This window comes from Betta splendens, chromosome 24 (assembly GCF_900634795.4).
Source record: "Betta splendens chromosome 24, fBetSpl5.4, whole genome shotgun sequence".
In the NCBI taxonomy this organism is placed as follows: domain Eukaryota; kingdom Metazoa; phylum Chordata; class Actinopteri; order Anabantiformes; family Osphronemidae; genus Betta; species Betta splendens.
Window position 1 is genome coordinate 7,723,280 of NC_040901.2, and position 25,048 is coordinate 7,748,327.

Consider the following 25,048-nt stretch of genomic DNA (forward strand, 5'->3'; position numbering starts at 1 on the left):
ACATTCAAAAACGCCAAAAAAGCAACGCCATTCTCCCCAAATCCACGCGAGCCACAATTAGCCCGGCCATCGACAGCATAGCTGTCACTTACGCTGGTAAAAAAAATGATGATCCCCCCCCAATTAAAAGTGTGATGTCTGTGATTACGTCTCTCTCTTATTAAACCGTCCCTTCTGTCACAAACACAGAATCCCAAAGGGTGAACTGTCCGTCCGTCACTGTAATAGTCACTCAGCGGATGTGGCAATTAATGACCCGTCAGCGAAGGACCATTTGATGACGGGTTAGAAAAAGTAGTGAAAGATGGAGGACACAAGCAGGTGGAGGGGGACGTGGGCTGGCGCACTGGATCTAAACACTGACAGCCCATTCATATTGGCAGGACGGCTCTTATCGGCCCTCATCCGCGCCTCCCATTAGCCGGGCCGGTGTTAACCCCTGGCTTCCTGCTCCGCCGCTCCTCCACGGCCCATGCATCTTCACTAGGAGGAGCAGAGTGGGACGAGGGGGGGGGGGGGTGGTGGCAGGGGGGATGTGCGAGCTGCAGTGGATGAGGAGAGGTGAGGGGAAATAAAGGCCTGCGTGTCTGCTCACACTTCTACTGTGTAATTGAGAACAATCCGGCCTCTCCTGCATTATCAACTCCCTACTCCTTCTTTGTCTCCCTTTCAGATAATCTATTCTACTTCCACTAATTTCCCTTTGTCTCTCCAGCCCACTAATGCCCACTGTGGCGTTCTGCCGCAGAGGTTATCTATTAACCCACCACACTGCAGTGATGCAAGACACCGTAAACGTGAAACCAAATAAAAGCTGACAGAAAAAAAAAGGCTTTTATTACCAGTTTAGCTCTCGTGTCAAGTGCTTTTCTATCACACCTTAAAGCCGCAATTGATCTGTTTTTTTTAATTATCATCCCAGGGGCATTCCCGCGGTGAAATAGTGTTGATCGTGAGAAAAATAAAACGCAGTAGTCGCCAACATCACACCTGGGGGGGGCAGCGAGCAGGGTTGATGGACACTTCTAATCAGAGCCATCTACAGAGCTGATAAATCTAAATGAGACCAAACCCTGGAACACGAGGCCTGACAGGTGGCAAAATTGCATTTGTGTAATTGTGCCAGTATGAAATTCCATATTCAGAGCGAACCCGTGAGCTCGGGGTGGCGTGTGCTGCCTTACTGCAAAGCTAAGTTTATTAATAGCAAGGCTCAGGTATAAACACGCTCCCTGGAAGGAATGCGACACTTCCACGCAGCGAGCACAAGGCGCCGCGTTATCAGATGCGTTCGACGCGAGGCGATGTTATCTTCAGACCAACGCTCGGAGCGATCGCTCCTCAAAGCGCTCCCCACCCGCCCTCATTCGGCCTCGCCACCGCTCCACCTCGGCCTCGCTCGCCCGCAGACGTTACATTTCCATACAAGCGGCCCCGTCGGTGGATTTCCCCCTCTCCGCCGCCGCCTCCATTTGGTTTTCTCTCCCCACATCTAAATCCCATCTTCTCTCTGGACACCTCCTCCCCAAAGTCCCACTCGCTATTCTCTGTGCGATAAACGCCACGCGTTGCTCAGGTGCATGGGATGTAGGAGCTGTAATGTTTCATTTAATGGGGGCTCTATCACTTAATAGTGCGGTTTTCGCTTATCTGATCCAGGAACAAAAATGGGGTCTGCTGGGTCTGAGGGGCCCACTTTGGGACGGCTGCTTATCTGATTGTAGAGCAGTGGAGAGTGGCCCACACAGTCTTAAACGATTACACTTATCTGAAAGGGAGGACAGTTAGAACGCGATGGATGCTGGGTTATTGGAATGTTAAGATTATTCTGAAGAGCTTCATTCTTATCTTACGAATGTGAAGATGTTTTACACGTTTTTCCCTCCACTCAAGACTTTCACTCCTTTTCATTTCAGCGGCTTTGCCGCTGCATTCGCTCGTTTTTCACCTTTCCAGGGCTTTGTCGCATTTTTACAATAGCCAAGACTCTCAGACTTCAAAACTTCGGAAATGTAAGACATATATATTAAACAATTACTGGCAGCAATGAGTGATAGACCACTCGGAGACTGTGCACTTACCGCGGACATGCTGTTGATCTGATCCAGCGTCAGCTGCAGCAGCTGCTCATCGCCGCTCTCGGCCATCAGTTTGAGTGCAGGCTGCTGGAGGCAGGGCTGCTGCTGGAGCAGCAGGGCGCTTATGTGTCCTACGCACTGGAAGGAGACAAAGACGAAGGTGACGAGGAGAGAGAGTAAAAGAGAGGGCGGATGACAGATGATCGGTTAGGTGTGAGAATGAATGGATAAAAGCGGAAAAATTGGGAAATGCAATCAGCAGACGGCAGAGGAGAGGAGGGGAGGAGAAAAGGCGAGAGAGGGAGACGGAGGAGAGAGAGAGTGGGCGAGGAACACTGAAGGTTAATCGATGTGCATATACTGTACAGACACGTACGCACATAATACTTTTAAGAAGGGTCTACACACAAACACACACTCGGTCCCATCCAGTAATATATGGATATCACAATGCAATCTGACTCCCCCATGCTCTGCCAGTTTCATTCCAGCAGACTCAAATTAAAGGCGTTCAGAGGAGAGTAAAAGGCCTTCCTCCTCGCCTCCCACTCCCCCTCCCACACCGATATTAGACAGCCAGGCAGACACTAGCCTATTCACGGTGAATAGCATTAGCTCTAAACTAATATCACAGTCAGCTGGCGCTAGACATACAGAATGGCATCGGGCTCACTGCCTCCACGCTGCTCAGCGGGGCATGAATAGCATTAGAGGCCGTCCGATATCAAACAGTGGCGAGTGCCTGCAGCACGCGGCGGAGGGCGGTGAGCCGGTGCTAACACGCTGCCGTGGGTAACATGCTTAATAGCCTCAGCATCCGGCTTTAAATAAAACGAGCAAAGAGACGCCGCCGCTTGTCACGGAGCTCAATTTATTATTTAACCTCAAACTATCAGTAATTGATACTTGCTGAAACATGCACCACCATCTGAGAAGCAGCTTCTCAATCGCTTCTTCAACCTTTTGATGGATGTCAAAGGTCAAAAGTACTTATTATGGATCAAAATTATTTATTGTATTGAGCACTGTTGTTTTCAGTGAAGCACATTCATGTACTTCATAAACACAGAGTTGGGTGTTTACCTGTACGGGGAGTTTGTGTTTGGTGCTGTACAGCGATCGCACCATGGCCACTACCTGCTGGCCCAGGTCTGCCGTGACCTCTGACCCCTGGCAGCGAGTCAGCAGGGCGGAGGTTAAGACCACCCACGGGTTACGCTCGGACTCTGCCCTGGAGGAAGAAAAATGAACAGGTTTGTGCGGACTTTGTTTTGTGAACCCGACGCCTGTTCTGCGAATAAGAGCGTATTTATCACAGTGTTAGCGCTGCACACAGGAACATACTGTATAACAAAACCAAAACAAAGCAACAAAAACACCGTGTTAAAGCACTGACAACATTGTATCGGAATGTATTTTATGAATAATGAATATAAACCAGCATCAACCCCCTTTTAAATCTCAAGCTGACATGAAAGCACACAGCAGTGTCTCGAGGTTTGCCGATGATTTAATGAATTCTGAGGCTGAAGCGTCAATGAAGATGTTTCACCACAATAGCGCCGCGGTTAATATTAAACATGTACACGCTGCGTTTTCTCTGGTGCCGTGAGGAAAGCGGGGGAGCGGCGGCGACGGGCGCCGTTGTTTACACGGGCCCGTATGAGACCTTTCCCAATGCCCGCGGAGCCGCAGATTAGCTCCTAAAGTCAAATAAGCAAAAAGTCAAATGACGCTGAGGAAATATGACCTTCACACACCTTTATTAAGGTGAAACAGCCTAGAGGAAGGTGGCAGCTCATCCGTAAATTAAATCTGGGTAGGCGTCTCTATGAAGTTATTAATTTAATTACCATCATCATTAGCACAGCAGGGAGTCGGTGCCATTTGAAGGCCCATAGAACTGCTGTAATCCCAGTGTTAGTGGTTATAGAGATTGTAGTACTTAATGTCTAACCAAGGTTTCATTATATCAGTGTCAAGTCTCATTTCTAAGCCCCGGTGGAGCTGTAAATATTCATACATTCATCGGAGAAACCTTCATTAACACTAATCAGACCAACAGCAAAGCAACAGTGTTACAGGACAGATAACAGCGCCAGCGCTTAATAAGTAGGGGCTTCAACAGCACCGCTGCTGCAGGTATGTGTGTCATGAACACGCATTAAATATGGAGGAGGACGAGGAGGAAGAGGAGACGACGGGAGATGAAAGACAGAATCTGATAGGAATGTGTTTCATTCCTGGTAAGCGGATAAATCGCTGCTTGTATAATGAAAACTGGAAGGCGCCTGACGTCAGTTTTGGGCTGTTTAAGTGTCTTAACTAAGCACGTTAGAGGAAGGGGGCCCTGTGGCAGCATCAGACGTGTCTGTGGCTGACAGATACAGTGGATGAGAGAGAGAGAGAGAGAGACAGAGAAAGAGACAGAGAGAGAGAGAGAGAGAGAGAGAGAGAGAGAGAGAGAGAGAGAGAGAGAGAGAGAGAGAGAGAGAGAGAGAGAGACAGAGAAGAGAGAGAGAGGAACGAAGCAGAGAGAGATATTGAGAGAGAGAGAGAGACGAAGAGAGAGAGAGAGAGAGAGAGAGAGAATAGAAAGAGAGAGAGAGAGGAGCGAGAGAGAAGAGAGAGAGACGAGAAACGAGACGCAGAGAGAGAAGAGGAAGAGAGAGGAGAGGAGAAGAGAGAGAGAGAGAGAGAGAGAGAGAGAGAGAGAGAGAGAGAGAGAGAGAGAGAGAGAGAGAGAGAGAGAGAGAGAGGGAGAGAGAGAGAGAGAGAGACAGAGAAAGAGACAGAGAGAGAGAGAGACAGAGTGAGTGTGTGTGTTGAAGTGGCAGCTCTCGCCTCAGCCTCGTCCTGAAAGCTGCTCCATCCTCAGATGCTGCGGTCGCGGGAGGAAACGGGGGCCCCTTGTTCCGACTCCCCGCTTTCACCGGGGGGACGAGGAGGTGAACGCCGCACGCCACCACCTGCGTGTGAGCGTTCGCCAAATCCGTCACCGGGCGCAGTGTGAGTCACAGACGCCCCCCCCCCTGCGCTTTGAATCATGACTCAGTTACAGCGGACGGACTAAAGGATAAGCTTTTGGAGATGCAACACTCAGCGCGGCTGCCAAGACGCTCTCTTGTAGTCTCACTGAAACAAATCGCCGCTCTGCAGACGCGCGCGCACACAATAAACACCGGGATCCAGTGCTGAGACAGACAAGTTTCTAACCCCAACCATGTGTCCCTCACACGCGCGCAGATAACGCCCTCATGGCGTTCGCGTCCTAAATGCGGAATTTAAAAAGGCGACTTTCAGCTCTCGCGTTTAAAACGCGCAGTTAACACAGATTGGAGCTACATTTCAGACCGCTCCGCTTCAAAGAGGCACATTACGGCGGCGCTCTGTTTGCACGCATGCGGCGGGCGAGCCCCTCCAGCGATTTGCAGCAAATGAAGGCGAACAAAGAGATGGGGAAAAATACAAAATCCATAATCAGAAGCCAAATTTGTATTCGTAATGTTTGCATTCAAACGGGAAACCCAGACGCGCAGCGGCGCAGCCTGTGGTCGACCGTCCCAGCTGAAGGGGAGCTACGGGTCAAACATCAGACCAGCACGTCAGGCCTGGTTTGTCTTCAGCCACTATTGTCCATTCAACATAATAAACTCATCTAGCCTCAAACTTTAACTTTCCAACAACTACCAGCGAAGAACGATGGAAAGCGCTTGAAGCCCGGTCTTGATTGAGCGGGAGGGAGAAACTCCACACAGCATAACCCGATATCGCCTCCGCCGTCCTCGGCCCGGCCCTCACTTTTAATCGAGAACAATGGAGCAGGAGAGGAGCAATCACACCATTAGGCGCTTATTGATGATGCAGCCAACACTGGCGGAGGCTCATAAGACGCCAGCTGGTGCAAGAAGCTTAGGCCCGAAGCGCCGGGAGACGCTTTTACGACTACGCGTGACCTGCAGTGGTTCGAGCCACTTCCTGCTTTGCACAGACATTAGCCCTTAAAGTGTCGATGTCTGATTAAAGGCGTGCATTCATTTAGCTTAACACCAAGGAAACAAACTGGCCTTACTCTTTGATCATGGGAGGCCATGCTTGCAGGAGAAGCATGAGCAGCTGGAAATCCTCCCACTTCTCCGCCGCGTCCAGCAGCTCCAGGAAGAGGCCGCGCCTTTTCTCCTCGTCCTCCACGTCTTCTATCCGGACCTGAGAGGAGGAGAAGAGAGAGCGGCTGAGCAACTGAAATCAGCCTAAAACCAGCCAGATGGGGAATAAATAACAAATTAAGTATGTGAATGAAGAGCGCGCGGGTTTGAGCGGCCATCGATTTGTTTAACATCCTGCCATTACAATGTCACGGATCAATAGGATGATAAATGCCAGCATCATCCTCACCTCAGCGAACAGGAACGGGAGCGAGTAAATGAAGTCAAGTGAAGCGTGCACTTTACAAATGACAGCCTGACGACTGCAGCACAGACAAAACAAAAGTTACTTTAATCATAGTGCCTCAATCTGATGCAGCCTCACATCAAACACTCCATATGGGACAAAGAGACGCTCCTCACTCCACACTGTGATGCTGAGATGAGGAGTGTGAGAAAACAGAGAGAAAAGGATGAAAACGTTGAAAAAAAAAATTAGAGGAGGAGAAGGCGAAAGGAAAGTAATTAATTTTCTTCTCAAAGGTTGACTTCTAGTGTGATTTAACAGCTCAGAGAGCGGCTGATTTCTGAAGGGAAAACTACGACCTGCCAAAGCATGACGGCGAAGAAAGGCTCTGTCACGCGCGCACGTGCAGTCGGTGGTTGAACTCATACCACTGGATTCCATTTTGAGGCCCGGTGCTACAGCAGATCCTCAGTAAAAGGGCCTCGCAGAACCATTTAAAGCTTTTAAAGAGTGCAGGCGCTGTTTCTCAATGAACCAGCAACCACATTAAATCCAAGGTTTCTAAGCTTCAGCGAGGCTCTGTGTGAGCGTGGGAGTGGACCGGAACAGTCCAGTTCACCGACAACCCACGGAACCGGGTCTGAAGCCGACTCTTCACCCTTTCTTGCATTTTCAACCATGCCCAAGGTTTCTTCCCGACAGAATGTGTCTCCTTGTGCTCTGCGGTGATGCAACACACTGTACAGCTGTTCCAGACGCTGTGGGAGAACATCCTCCCCTTGAAATGAGCATCCACTGTGTCCTAGTTGTAGACGGACGCCTTCAGTTTCTGACATAACAAATGGACTTTTTGGTTAATGCTATGGGGAAGCTAATGAGTCATCACATTGTGTTTAATCGTAGGTCTTAAAGAGCTAGATATCATTTTATTCGACGGGAAAGGCTTCATGTGCTGAAATTAGGCGATCTTCGCGTCGCTTCCATCTGTTTTGACTGGTCTATTGGATAACGGTTTAAGCCGTGCTCAGATAAGTAACTGTTTTCAGCGAGCGTCTGATTTCCATACTGCTGGTGAGACATTTGTTATGATAAATCCCTAATTTATGCATAAAGGCGCGGGCTCAATAACTGGCGGCACACATTCTTGGTTAGCGTCGAAGTGAAGTGGCTCATGATGGGAAATGGGGAAATAAATGAGGGAAGCTGAAGCTCAGGACCCTCTGGAAATGGAGGTCATTTGAGAAACAGAAATGGAATCTTAACTACCTGTAAAAGGCTCTCGCCGCTTCCCAAAGCGCTTGGATCCATCGCGGAACGTAAACTACAACCTAAAGCCTGTTCATCAGCGTTAGTACTGAACACACTCCAGCGATGGACGCATCTTAGATGCTCTCATTTATTACATGCAGGATGTTGGACTCCTCCAGATAGTCCGTTCTCCACAGACGGCAGATTTAAAGGGATAACACGTGTTTTTCCACATGCTCGACCAACATCCTCTCGTCAACATCCGCCGCAGACAGACACCACACATTAAACAAGCTGCCAATGACTCTGGGGCTTGTATTTTCTGAACGCGGGAGGATGGTGATTTATGGTGCGTGGTGAATGGAATCAACTTGGCAGTAGAGCAGCGGAGCAGAAAGAGGGAGGAGGGACACGAGTGTCGCACCGATACTGTAACACACATCAGTCTCTCAGTCATTTATCACCTACACTCTAAACCAAGCGTTGGTTCAAAAACGACGCGTGTCTCCTCTGAAATGCGCCTCGACCTACATGCGATGTCTCACATCTGCTGCACAGTTACAATAAGACGGGATAGATGCTTGGGAGGCAGCGTGGCACCATTACGACTCCTTTTGTACTCTACAGATATTTCTAAACCATTATTATGAAGAGCCTTGGCAGGCGTGTGCACAAAACAAGTGGGAGCTGACGCAGTTGAAGAGACTGGAAGCTACTGTGACTTTGCTGACACATGTAGGATGCAGAGGCCCGACACAGCAGACAGAGAGGCAACGTTCAACGGCTGGAACAGAAAAAAAACACTTATCGTGCTACTGAATAAATGAAAACCTGGATTAAATCCAATTTAAATCTGCAGCTCAGACATCTGATTAGTGACAATGGGGATAATCACATACAGTGACGGATTCAGCTGCAACCACTGGTGTGACGTACCGTGATTCCTGACCTCCGAGGGGCCGTCGAACAACGCGGCGCGCTGTAAAAGCGCACACACACAAACGCACAAACACAAAATGAGTAGCTCCGGCTCCGCTGGCGCAGGAAGCGGCGCCGCTAAATTATGCCGACCACATGCTACTGTACACGCTCGCCCGCTGCGCCTGGAAGTAGCCAAGCCTTCAGGAAGAAAAAAAAAAAAAAAAAAAAAAGATACGCGGGGACACAGCAAGCGAGAAGAAAACATGATAATAACGCAAGCGGGGAGGAAGGGGGAGGCGGGAGCAAATGGAACATGACAACTAGTAGTTACCAGCAGCCGCATTATTGCTTTTAGACAACCTTTCACTTTCAGCGCAGGAAGAAACACGGCGGCAAAAGCGATAACGTAAAATAGGTATTGCATTGCATCGCCTGCTGTGATTTGCTCATGCATTGGCAGCGTTATGAAATTACAAGACAACTACTGGCTTTAGGAAACAACAGGGGGTCAGTGAAGTGCTTTAACACAACAACACTGGCCTCATCTCCTTAAAATAATGAAATTATTTAAAATGCATTACCGTATATTCTCACCTTGTAGTTGGGCCCCCCAAAAGGCAGGGGATCACTGTATGATTAAAAACTGCAGTGCAGACGGACCCTGCTATCAGCATATGATAATAACAGAGGGAGGAAAAAAACAGTGTGTGTGAGAGACGGAAAGCAGTGGAAGCGGCTCTGGGGCAAATCGATATGCAGAGAACAAAACAGTCAGAAGCCACGTGGGCAAAACGCACACAGCTTCGCTGGATGAAAAGAAAACACATCATCTGGATTTGTCTTCTGCAGTATTTTATAATTAATCTTCATTTCTATCCTCTGCGTGTGTGTGTGTGGGCGTGAGAGACACACACTGGACAGATAAAAGTAGAGGCATTGATTCCTCTGGAGACTTACTAGCATGAGACTTCTTTCACTCCATTTAGAAGGATGACACACACACACACACACACACACACACACACACACACACACACACACACACACACACACACACACACACACACACACACACACACACACACACACACACACACACACACACACACACACACACTAGGGACCATGCGAGCGGACACACAGGTGTGTGTGAGTGTGTGTGTGTCCACACAATCAAAAGCTATCGGATGAATGCCACTGAAACAGAGCTTCAATAACCTCCTGTGAAATAATTTCCACCATATGCCGCCATCGTTCCTAAAGGAATACACTAAACAAATATTCTGACATCAAAGTGCTCTGGTGTGGTCCTTTGGATGCGAAGTGCTTTCAACACACAGGTGACACTTGAAGGTAATTCTGCAGATAATTTTAGACAAGCACAGTGTGAATGAAGAATGCCCGGCTGTACTCTGAATCACCATGAGGAGACATTAGGGCACGGATCCAGCAACTGAATCCCTGACTCTTAATACTTGAGACTGAAAAACGACTTAGTGCCTTTTCTTTCTTAACATTTCTTTGCAGATTTTATTTTAATGTCGGGGTTACATAATATACACGTAGATAAGAGTCATGTGACTTTGATTAAAGTGGTGTTTTCATCTCATCATTGGGAGAACACCCGCCGCTGTCCAAGGTGCTGAAACCTCTCTTTGGCTCACGCTCTTTGAAACCAGCTGTTTATCTCCCGTCAAGCCCGAAATATTAAACTTACCTGTGGATTAAAGATTATTACCCAGGCAACAACTGCTCAGTTCGGCCTCCACATCATACGATCGATGTGCAATGAGTAAACTGCAAATTACTGGCCTGTTTGAAAATAATAAGAACCCTCCTCCTGCACTGATTAGACGGATGAGGCTTCAGTGTCTGAGTAAGATTCAAACTGGATAAAAAGGAACAATTTTTTAGAGACACCAGAAACAAGACCGACACCGTAACAGAGTGTATGTGTTTGTATGTGACACTCTCTTCACATCACGGTGGTTAAAACATGAAGATTAGCTGCTGCTACCACATTAGTGAAATAACACTTAATGAGCATGTTCCTGTTTGCTCGTCTCTAGAAGAGCTTGAATGGGGACTTTCTTTTGTAGGTAGGCTTAAAATGGCAATGTCACATCCAAAAGAAACAATCTGTCAAAGGAATGAAATTCAAACCACCTTCACCCCGCGATAACGCACAATCATACAAAGGTCTCTTCATTAACAGTGTGGTATCATTACGCACAACCTGGAGGAGCACACATCCTCCACCAGTATTCATGACATGCAGCCGACACGTTCACATTGTCTTAGCAAAGTTTGTGTGACGAGGTGGAGAAAATAAATCTCAAGTGTGTGATCAATCATTTATCTGAGCAACCTTGAAATACTTGTTGCCTCCTCTGAAGGCACAGAAGTGAAAAAGAGGGTCATGAAACCACAATGGCTAGAACTAAGACATTTTTTGACTGATGTCTGAATATACACAAAGACGGTCACTGGCGACAGTCCTTAGGTTACGGTGGCCTCAGATTTGATTGTTTTTAAAACACATAATCAAAGACAAATGTACATACAAATACAATAAGTACTGCCTTTAGAATAACAGAATAACCAATGAAAGCCCTTCTTGCATCACGCCTGACTGGTGCAGACAGATGTGCCATGTCACAGCTGACGCTGGTGCGGACTTGTTACAGTATGCGGTGAAATCATCACCTCCGCGCGTAACGCTGCGGCAGACAGGCTGATGATCAGCGCTACTACCGCAGTCTGCGTTGATGACAGCTCTCTGCGGCATGTGACATCTTATTACCACCGACAATCACGACGGGAAGTGCCATCAATTCCACCTTTCTATCAGACGCGCAGAGACGATTGAACATCGCGGCATGGAAGAGGCCGGGGAGTCCGCTCCATCGTTTATCGATGACAAATTACAACCACAATTAGCAAAATCCATGTTCTGCTGCTATTCTTTAGGTTTTATCATCTGTGAATCTGTTCTAAAACGCTCTGACTAACACTGAGGAAAAAGAAAAAGAAAAGGTTTTAAGAACCTCGGCTGAACTCTGGAGTGCATCCGTGTGTTTCCTCCACTTCGTGGAGCACAGCTGAGATCAGGGTGAAAGGTTTCAGGGTCAGCGCAGAGAGCAGCGCATGTTCTCCAGTACATAAGGGCACATCAGTAGTTGAAAAGAATCCAGTTCTATTTTGTTAAATCTAGAATCTACAAAGAAGTCAATTCTGAACCCGCTTAAATTCAATTAAGATAATTAAAGAGGATGCTGAGTGCTAAGAAACCATGAATCTTTGAATAACAAAGTTCACAAAAAACCTGAGTCCTGGTCCACAAATCTACCTGATTATCTTCTCTATGAATCAGCAATTATCTCCTTCCTTAAACTGAGAGGAGGCGGCGAGGCAGAGAACGGGCGACGTGGGCATGTCGGTATCGGACCGGGAGCCGCTGGAGCCGTGGGACCCAGAGATCTCAGTGTCTGGCCTTTCACTGAGTGCGTTCAGGACGAGCTCATCAATATTCATTGACCCGCTCTGGCTCGCGTCCCCGGCGATGGGCGGAGTAAAGCAGCAGAGGTCGCACACGAAGGGGGGGGGGCAGGGAAGTAAGCGGCGATGAAAAGCGGGAGCAGGTTCCAGAGCAAAGACGAGTAAACAGCAAAAGGGCAGCGCCTCGGGGCCCGAAGGTGCTGGGGGAGTTTATTACGGCTTGAAAGTGAAGCAGCATAAAACATGCAGAGGGAACATAAGTGCAAAGATAAAGACCGGCGCGTCCGCAGAGAGAAAAAAAACAAAAACAAATGCACACACAACCACGTGCATGCAAAGCGACACGACAACGCGGGAGCAATGACAAGCAGGTGCGGCTCCTCCGACGGCTCCCTTTAGTCTGGAGTAGATGCACAGCGTCTGACGCGACACCTGAGCACACACAACAGTACGCGCCTCAGGAGAGGAAGAGGGGGAGGAGGAGGAGCGCTGGGAAATAAAAGCCCATGCAGATGTTACAGTGTTTTAATGTGAAACCCGCGTGAGATAAAGTAAAGAGCAGCAGCTGAGGTCAATTTATGAGAAGTTACCACAGAAAAGTGGCAGATCTGTAGCACGGACCGCTAATAGGCTTCTCCTCTGGAGTGTTTTGAAATATGAAGAGGGAGAAAAGTTTTGACAGGCAAAACCGGGATGTATTTGAAACGAATTTCACTCCACTTACAAGTGGAAGCAGCGCCGGGCATTAATATGGAGTTAGTCTAATGTGTCCTTATATTATCTGCTCGGCTCCCGACGACTGACAAAGATCTCCGTTAAAATGAAACATCGCTGCGTTCAATTTTCCGCCGTCAGCGCCGCGTGCCGAACATCTCCCTCAAGTCTGCAATAAAACACTGGCGCGTAATGAGCCGCGTTAGTCAGACTCGGGTGGGATAAACACAAATATTCAACAGGGCGGCGTGTGATTGAGCGATCAACAGCTGGGAGTTAAAAAAAAAAAAAAAAGCCATGATGTCACTGTGAAAGTGAGATCACGACAGTTATCATGAACTGATTTTAGGCTGGAGGCGCGTGGGGGTAGATGGTCCTGATGCTGCAGGAGGACCCACCCCCACCCCGTCTCCCACCCACTCCCATCGCTTCCACCGTCCGCAGGCTCTCTCCTCCCCATCCGTCTCCCTTTACACATCCCCTCTTTCCTTGTTTATTTTATTGCACTGTCTCCTCTCCGGTGTTTCTTGACTCATCAGCGATCCCACGGCGATGACAAAGTGTTGTGCTCTTCCCTCTTGGCTCCGAGTTAAAAACAGGAGCATAAATAAAGTTTTTCGCAAGCAGCCAAGAGGGATAGATAAAAGCTGCCAAAACAAGTGGAGTTATAGCCCGGGCCGGGCTATCACGACGATGACCCCTGACCTGTTGCATTAGAGTGTGGCTGTAAGATAGCTTCCTCAACCCCATCACATCTATTATTTATCTACTTAGAAAGTAACTCTGCTCTCGCTCTGTTCAGGTACCACCCTTTCCCTCCAGTCCAGGCTCATTCGCTTTCATCAGGTGAAGCTTTCTTCTCTACAACTTCTTCTTTTCCACCTGGCCTTCACCCCCCCCCCCCCACACACACACATACAATCCCTGGTGTGCAGACTCCAGAAGTTCTCCTCCACGTTTCAACTCCTTTTCAAATATTGCATTTGCCGTTACATGACGTGCATCACCGGGGCCTAATAGCGATGATGACCGATAAAACACATTGTTCTGTCAAGGAACAACACTCCCACTTACACACTTACACTGCTCTTTGCACGCCTGTCTTATCGAAACAAACCCTGCAGTCACTGCAAAAGCGCACACCACCCTTTCTCGGATGTGTGTCAAGTCTGAGCTTTACTTTGGCTCTTCGGTTGTGCACGCTGCACTTCAAACAGCGGTCTTAATATTTAAATTCAAGCCAGATGGAGTCGTTACACAATGGAAGTGTAAAGTATTTACATGTATAAACACATATTCATAAATGCATGTGCACGCGTCACATGAGGAGCTGACATTGCCCTTGGAAACATGTGGTGTTTTGGAATATTCTGCCTCTGAAGTTTAAATCTTCTACTTAAAAATCATGAGGATGAGAAATCACTTTTTTTTTTTACCAGATGAAACTGAGGAGAAGTCAAATAGGTCAGGGTTGGCGTGTGGAGCCCGTACGTAGCTGCACACTGGAAGCTAAGAGAGTGCATGTGCTGTACACAGCTCGGCTCATTCATACAGTATGAGAGAGGCGCTGCTGGTGCAAGGCCAAACAACGCCGCGACCAAAACACGGCGTCATGGCGGGCGATCCACGACAGCGACACCGGAATGGGGGGGACAAAACACACACACACGATTTATTCCCCCATAAGTAGAATCACTTCCATATGTTTAGCAAATAAACATGAGCATCTTTTCCTAAGTAAGATAAAAGGCCAAAAGCTCAGTAAACACTGAGACACGCGCACAAAACAGACCCTCCAGTCTTGACAGTGGTGACATTTGGATGCCCTGCTGTTATGACTAATTATTCACAATGAAGTCACAAAATCCATCCCTGGCTTTGCACCTCCCTCTCCCCTCCTGTATCATCACCACCACTCCACTCCTCCTCCCTCTCCGCCACCTAAATGTCAGCATTTCAATGGAGCTCATTAATACCCCGCTTTTTTGGTGTCTGCGCCCGAGCGGCGTGTTGGGATGCTGAGGGAGGGAGGAAGGATGATGTATTGGTCTGATAACTGGGCTTGTTGGGCTTTTTTTCCCCCCCTGTCTCAGTATCATCTCTGAATCTCTGGTTCTCGCTTTGTGCTGCTGATCCATCATTATCTCCTCTCTCTAATTCTCCCTTTCCCCTTCGGATCCATCATCAGCGAGCGTTTGTGCAGCCGTGAATCATGCAGTGGCCTTTCCACTGACACGGCCCGGCCTGACCTGGCCCGGACACCACTGAGCTAAACAGCATCCATCATAAAAAGCATTCGGCGGCTGCCTTCGGAAGCTGGAAAGCACACGTTTGTCTGTCTGGGTGTAAAAAGCAAAAAGGCCACTGTGTAAAGATGAGGATTTATAGAGAGAAGCATGCAGGAGGAGGAGGAGGAGGAGGAGGAGGAGGCGGCTCGGACAGGCAATGCAAAGAGACAACAAGACTTTTCAGATCCTAACAGACTCCCAGGATGACAGGACTCCTTGAAGTGCTGTCAAAGAGGCGTCAGCACAAGTCAATGAGGCAAAGATTACAGAATAAGTGGATCAGATCTGCAGGAACACACAATTCAGCCCCACTGGAAACTGAGTTCTCAGCACACGAGTAAAACAAAGAGACAGCTGGAGAAGCATCAAGCTGCTGGAGCTGTGGAAATGACATGCGTTACCAGGAACTCCAATCTGTTTTGGGTTGAATCATGCTTGTTTGAGAGCTTTCTTACAGTATAGAGAAAAGAAGAAAGGTTGAAAGAAGTCTGTGTGTGTGTGTGTGTGTGTGTGTGTGTGTGTGTGTGTGTGTGTGTGTGTGTGTGTGTGTGTGTGCGTCCAATAGCGGAGCACAGAGCTAATCAGACGCCTTTGTCAACACAGCAAACACACAGTGGCTGGAGAGAGAAACTTAAACGTACGACTGGTATCGGTTTCACTCACAAGCGGCGGCTTGACAGCGCGGTTGCCATGGCAGCAGGCAGACAGCGTTTGCAATCTGTAAGTATGCGTGTGCTGCACGGGAGGGTTGAGTATGCAGTATGTGTGTATGTGTGTGTGTGTCTTTGAGCAGCCTGTGGGACACAGTTAGGAGGGAGCTGTGCTGATTAGTTAAGGGACTTGTGGAACAGTGGGGGAAAACAATCACATCTCGTCTCCCCTCATCCTCGCTTCCTGGCTGCAAGCCCACATGATGAGGTCAGACAGGGGTGCTGCTAAGTCTGAGGCACGGTCGCGGGGCACCAACGCGCCGTCGCCGCCGGTGACAGCTGAGCGTATGGCTTCTACCGGGCCGGCCCGCGTCTACAGCGCCAGAGGTTCCAGCTGCCCAACAGGCAGAGGCAACACAGTGTCATGAATAAGTAGGAGCGTGTGCACTTGAATGCGTGTCAGTGTATGGGGAAAAATCCTTCCAACTAATAAACATTTTTGAATAATCAAAGTTAAATGAGACATTTGGCTCCCAAAGCTGCGCTGGCACATCTGAAGGCCTTTTGGTCGCCTCGGGGAGAGACGAGAGAAAGTGGCACTTCATTCGAAATGAGCCTCGCTCGCTTACAGCGCGGCTTCTTTTACAAGATTAATTAACTGATTCCTTGGATGTGCACTCCCTTAAGAGTGCGTGCGAGCTTCCGTGTGTGTGTGTGTGTGTGTGTGTGTGTCGTCATAGGCTGCCAAATGTTGTGAGCACAGCCAATTAGTCAGAGACCAGGCCCACACACCTGTCTACCTGCGCTGACAATGGCCCGTGGCTGCGCCCGTGCTCCTGTGCATTAGTCAGGGAACTCAGGCCGTTAATTAGTCAGTCAGGAAACTTCACCATTAGCCGCTCAATGGCAGATTAGAGCACAGTGACGTCTATACTGTACACTACACAGCAGAGACTGAAGTCAGCTTCCATGCATTTTGATTCTACTGTACATGTAAATGAAGCTTCAGATTTCTCACACACCACACACACGTACATACGCATACTTGACATTTTAAAATATTTTCTAACATCGAATTTGTTTGTTTGGCTATAAATAAATCCATTGTTTTGCAGGAGGATCTTTGATAACCTTGACTACTGAGGTACCTTTACATGTGGATAGATGAAAGGCATCAGTCAATCCTGTCCTGGCGTTTTCTCAAAGATACTTTCAGCTAATCAGATTTAGCACCAGCAGCTATAACACACACCAGCTATGTCTAATCCTTCAGCAATACACAAAATGTTTAATAAAAGCGTTATATTAAAAGTGTGAATGTCAAGATTCACATTTCTTGATGAAACACTTCATGCATCCATGACCGCAGGGGCCATTTTTACTAGTGTTCTCCTTCACATTTCTCATTTTTAAATTTATAGCCCATCATTCAATGGCATGACCTTGAAGAGAAAAACTATCCAGACCTCCGAGGCCTCCTTCACATCAAGTACCAATGTTGGGCGTTTGGAGTGCATGGATTGGAAAGCGTTTCTCTAGGAACGTGCACTTAACATATCCAATATCCATGCACATTACCTCCCTGTCTTTGAGGACGGCTTTAGTTCTGTAGAGCAGCAGGAGGCGGACGTCGGCGTCTCGGAGGCTGAAGTTACTCTCCAGGATCTGCAGGACGTCGATGCGGGGACGCACCGGGAGCGAGGCGTCGCCGCAGAACGGACGCAGCCACGCCAGGAGGTCATCCGAGGTCACTGCGCTGTCACTGGGGGAAGAGGGCGAGGGCGGCAGTCAGACAGGTGGAGCAAGACAGGCAGAAAAGCAAAATTACTGTAAGTTCAAAATGTTTGCTGGTATTAAAACGATAAAAAACACCAATTCAAGTTTCTCATCTTGACGATGGCAGTAAACACAATACTTTTGCAATTAGGACCAAATAAATATTAGGAAGCTGTGATTTTCTATCATCAGGCAGAAGTAGAAGAATAATGACATTAAAAATAATGATTAGTTACAGCTTAGACCAAGACGTTCATCAGAGGCAGACAAGCAGGCTCATTGTTCTGCTTCAATCTGTGACACATGGTTAAAGAGCAGGACTAGCGGTTGGCAAAATGAAATAAATAAATAAATAGGCAGGTGCCTTCAATTGATTTAACCAACACCCAGGCATTTCACTGGCATTTGACACTCAGCAGGTTTTAATGTCAGGCCTTGAATAGAAGCAGTGGAGAATAACAAGAGCGTTTCAAAGGCAGAACCACGTCTTTGAAGCGACTGCGGTTTTTGTACGCATCATGTTTTTATGAGAAACATTTAAACGTCTAAATGAGTTCGACCAAAAAGTTTCTGTAAGAAAAGTGTGTTTATTGTGAAGATAACCTACCCAGCCTGGACATTGTTGTGCACAGCGGTCACCATGGCCTCCAGGACCCGGAGGGGTTGTGGGTAATTTGTCAGGGCATCGGAGTGTCCACTGAAAAACAATCACAATGCAACAGTCTTTTTACATAATATCCTAATTAAGATCAGACTCCAAATTACCACAATGTCAGGGGACAGAAACTGAGAAAGGGAAGGGAAAAAATAAAATCAAAGACTTCCTTCTCAGGGACAGTGTTAGTTAAAAATGTGTCTGTGTCTGGCAGCGATTAAATGTTTGGAGAAAACTTAGCTCTGTGAAAATTAACCGTCACAAAATCGTTTTAAGTTGCAGTGATGTGACGCAACACAACAGAGTCGCCTCCAAGCGCACGGGCTGCGTGAACGTGTGAAATTCAACAGCGTACACAATATCTGAATCGCTCCACTCTGATAAAAGGGGTTTTGGGTTTAAATGAAGATGAGTTTAATGGCTCATAATAGCAGGTGCACTTAAAAAAGTAATCTGTGATCTTTGTGCAGCGTCATTAGTGTATTTTCTGCCTGTGGGTTCTGCTGTGTGTGTGTGTGTGTGTGTGTGTGTGTGTGTGTGTGTGTGTGTGTGTGTGTGTGTGTGTGTGTGTCAGGGAGGCCATTTTTCACCAAGACAGAAAAGGCAAAAAAAAGGTAATTTCCCCTGACTCAACTCCGCTTTGCTTCTGGGCTTGGGTGCATGCAGCGAACGCAGACATACATATCACACGCTGCACTGTACAGTAAACACATGTACATGGCCAAAGTGTACAAATGATCTGGCAGGGAGACAATGCAGCATTGTTGTTGTTTTATTTTCTAAGTTGCTGATTTTTATCTTCAAGCGCAGACAAACACAGCGGCGCCGTGACAGATACAAACCACAGCCATTAGTCTGAGGTCGAGTTCCGCCCGCTGCTCCGGGACGAGGCCTTCAAACGAGCCCGCAACACGAGCGCCTCATTCATTCATACCTGCCAAACCCGACGCTGGGGGGGTGGGGGGGCATCGCAGACTCGACACAGAGCCAGGCGTGGATGCGTGACGGGATATTCATATGCAAGAACAACTTCCCTGAGTGTGACGCGTTCAAGGGAACGGTAAAAAGCTCCAGGGGATACGTGAGGCTGTGTGTGCATAATCCTGCACACGTCACACATGGACTGTGTACGTGAGGGGGGGGGGAGCGAACAGCTGTATCAGGCTACATTAATTATAAGAAGATAATGAAACACAGAAAGTGTTTATAGGGGAAAAGTGCCCACGTGTCTGCTTCAATACGGACGTGTGATTGTCTGAGCATGGGCACAGGCCCTTTGTGGACTCTGCACAGGCACCATCTATCTGCACTCCGCATCACTGAGCAGCTATAAAGAAGCAGGAAATGAGGCAGGAACACAATCAAGGTGATTGGCACTCATTTATCCGGCCAGTCAGGTGGCCTGATGATATCTGGCCCCAAAGCCTGCACCCTGGTCAGCGGCTAACAGATAAAATGGAATGACTCTAAATGTAATAACACTGATTAGACGCACGTTGAATAAAGGAACAAAAGGAACTAGTTCATTAGGATTTGCAGTAGAATAAATGCACAGTTTGTGGACGTAATACTGCAGCTGTGCACCAACGTCGGGGTGAATCATTCCGCCTTTTGTTTTAAATGCAGGCAACAGAAAGACACCAAGAAAACACCGAGCCCGACTCCCACGGGCAACCGCTGCGGATGCAATTCAACACTTCAGGCGTTTGTTTTGACAGCGTCCCCCCCCCCACAATCGCGCTGAGCTCAAAGTGGACCGATATATAGTATATTTTCAGATAACAACCAGCAGAGAGGAGGCGGTGCTGCGGTGGGCGGCGCGCTCGGGTGGGCTTGCATCCCAATATTTGGGGAATAAACACCACGGGGCCCGCTGAGGGGAGGCTGGACGCTCGTCTCTGCTGGACCAGCGTCTCAGACTCCATTTGAAAATACTGCATATACATACGGCTCAACTGTAATGTGGCCAGACAGGAGAGAGAAAGGTGCCTGTATGTGATAATGCTGTTTGACAAGGCGCGGCGAGATTAAAATAGGCAAAAAAACAAAGGGAATTACGCCGACTAAGCTGACAACTTGATTTTTGCTGCCTTGCTTATGGTGCTCACAGTGGGGGAGCGTGTTGACTTACGCGTCGCACAAAAGCCTGCAGCTGTGTTGCAGGTGGGTGATGTCGCGGAGCCCGATGGAAACAGCTGCATTATTTGTGCTAGCATGAATAAAGGCTAATTCAGAGGTCTGGCATCGTAGCATTTGCATGTATTTCCATTTAAAAAGGCAATGAGGGAAGTTTGGTCGTGTCATTTTGTGGATCAGCTGAATAATCGAGGACAGCGGATACAGAGGTTTGAATAATTAGGTCCTTTTAAGAGCATGGACAGAAAATCCAGCTCATTCAAGTGTTAGATATATAAGAGCCATAGAGCACATACACCCCCCGTCCTTGAGGCTCGCCAGCTATGTGCTTTATATTTACAGCCCCACCTGCACCATTTCTGCTCCCACACTGCTCCTGGTAGCTGCACCTCAACAGTGATGGACCGGCTGCTGATAAACGGAAGCTAGATAAGCAAAACTGCACCGCAGTGCATCACATGCTGTTATATAGGGTGCACGTAATGCAGTAGTAAATGAGCCGATCATTCGGTGTCATGATTGCGCTTGGTCTTCGTTTGCCTCCCCCTGGACTCACCTGAGTAGGTGGCAGCCTACAGGTGGCCAGGTTTAAGAAAATGCCACTCAGCGGAGTGAAGAGGGAGGAGGCGGCAGCGTGCTGTGAGGCTGCAGCTGCAGGAGAGCCCTTTTGTTTTTTGTCTTCGGTTTAATGATTTTTTTTAATACATTTTGTTCTAGGTCTGATTTATAATTGTCTTACTTGATGCCACTCTTTTTTTTTTTGTCGGAGGTTGTGCCAACTGCTGTGCTTCATCACATCCTGTTCTCCAGTGCTCAGTAACATCGACGCCCCCGTTTTGTAAATTGGCTGCGAAACATGCAAGTGCAGTGTAGACTGATTCTTGTGAAAACATGCAGTGGCGAGACTGTAGCTGTGCTATATGTTGACTCCGCTGCTGTATAGTGAATGAACGGATGGGAAAAAAGGGGGAGGGAGGGTGATTATACCTGAGTGCAGCCACTATTCTGTTCACTGCATCATGGAGCACAGTTTTCACAGACAAGTCAAGGGGTCCAACCGCCACGCGCAGCAGCTCAACAATGCGCTCCAGAGGCTGCCCGTCTGTTGCCATGGTGACTGCCAGATCGTGTACTTTTGACCTCTCGGATCGGGACAAATCATAAAGTTGACTGTAACCCTGGAGCTGTTCCTGGAACAGAAAAACAAAACATGAGTGATGGTTTGTACTTGTGCTGATGTACAATATTTGACCTGACAGGGGAAATGTCGCATTGGGAAAAAGGCAGAAGTAAAAGAAAGCATAAAGTGGAAGAGTGATTCACAGTTCTTTACAGGTAATAACCCAGTGGGCATCAACCTGCTTACTCCTGTCCTGCTATAGTTTGCGCTCAATAAAATAAAGGGACTCTAACTGGAAACAGCCTGGGTGTGTGTGTTTAAGCTGCTGTGTGAATATTTAGGCATGAGAATAAAGTGAAATGACTTTTCTCCCCTCTCTGTTTACTTGGTTAAATTGATTTGGCTCGCCAAGAGGCAGGACCCGCACCCAGCTCTACACGTCTCACCAAGGTCTCTCACAGCAGATTTACAGGTACAGATTTGAAGATGTTTGGGGAAAATGAGCCTGTGTTTCAGGAGGCTGACATCAACTAAAGGCTGTTTTTTAGTGTCTTTTCTTACCACTTACCAGCCACACACAAGACAGTTAGACTATGAGAAGTTTCCAATTTTCCCCAATGAAATGTATTTTGTTCTTTTCAGACTTGTCATGAACTTGAATTTAACCATTAGACAAGAATAGCAGCATGATGTTTTGCCAGCATTAGGGTCATATAAAGAATGATAAGGTTACAGTTCCCATGATGCATTGGCATTCGTAATTTAGACTAATTGCATGTCCATACTACAATAAAGAAAGATAATAATATTCACATACTTTTATGTAGCTTGAGATTTGGATAAATGGATGCAAGAATAAGCCTCATACTCCTAAAACCCACCATATTACAGAGGTATTACAGACCTCTGGTCTGTGCACATATTGGATATTGACTTGTACTTTTAAAACAGTAAAGCGTGGTACCATATACGATATCTGCAATGTGCAATTTGCTGTCCTCACGGCAGGTCAAGGTGCCTGTGGTGGATTCCTCAGCCAGCAGCTGGTCACGTACGCTTGATAAATGACCACAGTATAGCCAAACAGAGCCTACAGGGCTCCTTCTATCTATCTTTCTCCACCTATCTGGCCTTTCCTGGTTCTTATATCCTTTTTATCTATCTCCAAGGATACCATCTCTTCCTGCACGGTAGAAGGGAACTTGCACTGTATGTGTGTCTTTAACCTAAAGATCTGCTTGCTCATCCTATCTTCCTCTCCATCTACGTGCTTTTAAACACAGACAGACCAACTAACGGAGCACATTACCTATAATGTTGCACAGTGTGAGGGTCAAAGCCAGATTTTATTGGCATTTCATGGCTGTGCGGCAACACTTTCGCACAGATACATGCATGCACACACACACTGAGGCCATGGAAGTGGCAGCGGGGTAAGTCAGCGTGACTTTGCCTAATGAGATGCAGCACGGTGCACATACTGTACACTGCCATACGGCACGGCTCATTTTAAACAGCAAACTGTGCATTTACATTAATATACCCTTGACTGGTCCCAGTGAGGCTGTGAAGAGCTTAGTCAAGCAGAACCAGCCAAGAAATGTGTGACACACATCTTCACACACCCGCCGGAGATAAACGAGCCTAAACAAGGTGCGAACAGACATAATCAGAAGGCACAACTAAAGGTGACACCACGAGTGAGCAAGGAAATATACTGTGAAAGAGTTCAAGTGTGTGTATTTATGTAAGTAACCACATAAAGAATGTTCAGTTCACCCCTTAGTAACAAAGACTAACACCGGTGCTCCTCCCTATACAGTCCCTAAATTAATTTGCACATCTGTCACTCCAGCTGGTACAGGCTCTACATCTCGATTTTTATTCTGGGATATGCAGACATCTTGAGCAAAGTCTAGCTTGAGAACATGAACTGATCACCCAGCGCGGTGTGTGCCAAAGCGCGGCTGCAAGCGATCAGGCAGTCTATGTCCACAGTGCTTGACATTTAGATTTACCAGAGGGGGGAAAAGTCTCTATTGAACTTTGTGTGTACTTTTTAATCTACCACTTACTATTTATACACAGAAAGATAACATGGATTAGGCGTCAGGTGGGTGCGGGCTACCTGCTGGCTGTCTCTGAGTGACACAATGAAGACATGGTTCAGGGTGTCCAGGTGGGCCTGTGATTGCTGCAGGTGGGCGACTGCCTCATCGAAAGTCATCCCCGCTGGGCCCCTCCCCTCCGTCTCCCCGCCGCCGTCGCATCCCCGCTTCCTGCTCTTCTCACCCAGCTGCCGCAGGGCTTTGGTGGCTCGCTTTATCACCTCTGACCTCGTCTGGATGCCCAGCTGGAGAAAAAAAAAAAAGCATGAAAAGAACAGATGATTGAGGGACTGTTAAAAGAAATAGCTCAACCAAGAGAGGTGGAACATCATGTACATTGAGTCCACTGAATAGATCAGAATGTTATGATTGATCAGCGCCTCTCAAGAAGCACACTTGTTCAACATCTGTTCCCCGTCCGACAGCGCTTCTCTCATCTAGGACAGGATGATCACTCAGATGGAGTTTCCTGACGATCCTGAACAATTTCTTTGAAAGTGTATGCATTTCGTGTCTCAGGGTGTATTTACTCCAATCTTTTATGCATGACTGTGTCTTCCCACCCTATAGAACAAAATGCAGCCATTCACATCATCAATCAAAGCCTTGGGCAAGTTCTGGAAGCAGGTTGGATGTTGAGGAGGCTGCAAAGCTACTAAAGAGGCTATCTACGATCAATACTTCAAAGAGCGGAAATGCCAGCACCTTCCATCTAAAAATGGATCCAGTAGGTGGTAAGATAAGTCCCAGCCATCCATCTTGACCCTTGGCCTTATGGGAAATGGATCAATTCAGAGTGTGTGTGTGTGTGTGTGTGTGTGTGTGTGTGTGTGTGTGTGTGTGTGTGTGTGTGTGTGTGTGTGTGTGTGTGTGTGCGTGCGCCTAGCAGAGAACGAAACAAAAACGTTGAGAGGAAAAGGAGCTAATCGGCCTATTAAAAAGCACAGTGGGAGAACAATAATGCCTGCTGGGAATTAGAGTTTTAATTGTCTCTGAAGTAGCGAGAGATCAATGAGCTTTCCCCGGGTCACAGGGAAAGAGAGGGGGCATGAGGCACGAACGGAAGGAAAGAAAAGGGGAGGCGAGGTGGTGAGGTGGCAGGGTGCCAGTATAAAGGGTGGGGGGTGGGGGGAGAACAGTTGGCTACTATTGATAAGGTGAGCCGAGGCACTTTAAGTCCTCTGCAGGACAATTTTTCAGAGTGCTGTAATTACGTGGCTGACATTTCTTGTGCAATTTTATAATTTCTTTTATAAATCATGACTGGTGTGTGCTCCGAGGCGGCGGAGCGCGGATGTGAGCGGAATAATATATTTAAAATTAGTGAGGGGCTTTTGACATTCCAAAAATTGAGCCAGAGGCGCGAGAGGCGGCCGGGCAGACAATAAAGACTATGGAGAGGGGAGTGTGACAGTTTGATGTAGTGATTGAAAATCCCCACAATTCTTCCTTTTACAGAATATG

The 25,048-nt window shown here is 47.6% G+C and overlaps 1 protein-coding gene and 1 long non-coding RNA gene across 3 annotated transcripts in view; one reads left to right on the plus strand and one right to left on the minus strand.

Annotated features, from left to right (window-relative positions):
- Positions 1–25,048, minus strand: part of nbas (NBAS subunit of NRZ tethering complex) — a 93,672-nt gene that overhangs the window by 3,764 nt on the left and 64,860 nt on the right. For both annotated transcript variants that reach the window (XM_029141477.3, XM_029141476.3), the window contains exons 46-52: positions 23,605–23,829; positions 21,344–21,546; positions 18,173–18,262; positions 17,368–17,551; positions 6,151–6,284; positions 3,162–3,309; positions 2,082–2,216 (exon numbers count right to left, since the gene is read on the minus strand). In XM_029141477.3, the coding sequence (XP_028997310.1) occupies positions 2,082–2,216; positions 3,162–3,309; positions 6,151–6,284; positions 17,368–17,551; positions 18,173–18,262; positions 21,344–21,546; positions 23,605–23,829 (1,119 nt within the window). The remainder of the gene's footprint in view (positions 1–2,081; positions 2,217–3,161; positions 3,310–6,150; positions 6,285–17,367; positions 17,552–18,172; positions 18,263–21,343; positions 21,547–23,604; positions 23,830–25,048) is intronic.
- On the plus strand, positions 21,544–24,872 carry LOC114849763 (uncharacterized). Its single transcript, XR_003784692.3, has 3 exons — positions 21,544–21,691; positions 21,889–21,948; positions 24,155–24,872. It is a non-coding gene; the product is annotated as an uncharacterized LOC114849763 (long non-coding RNA).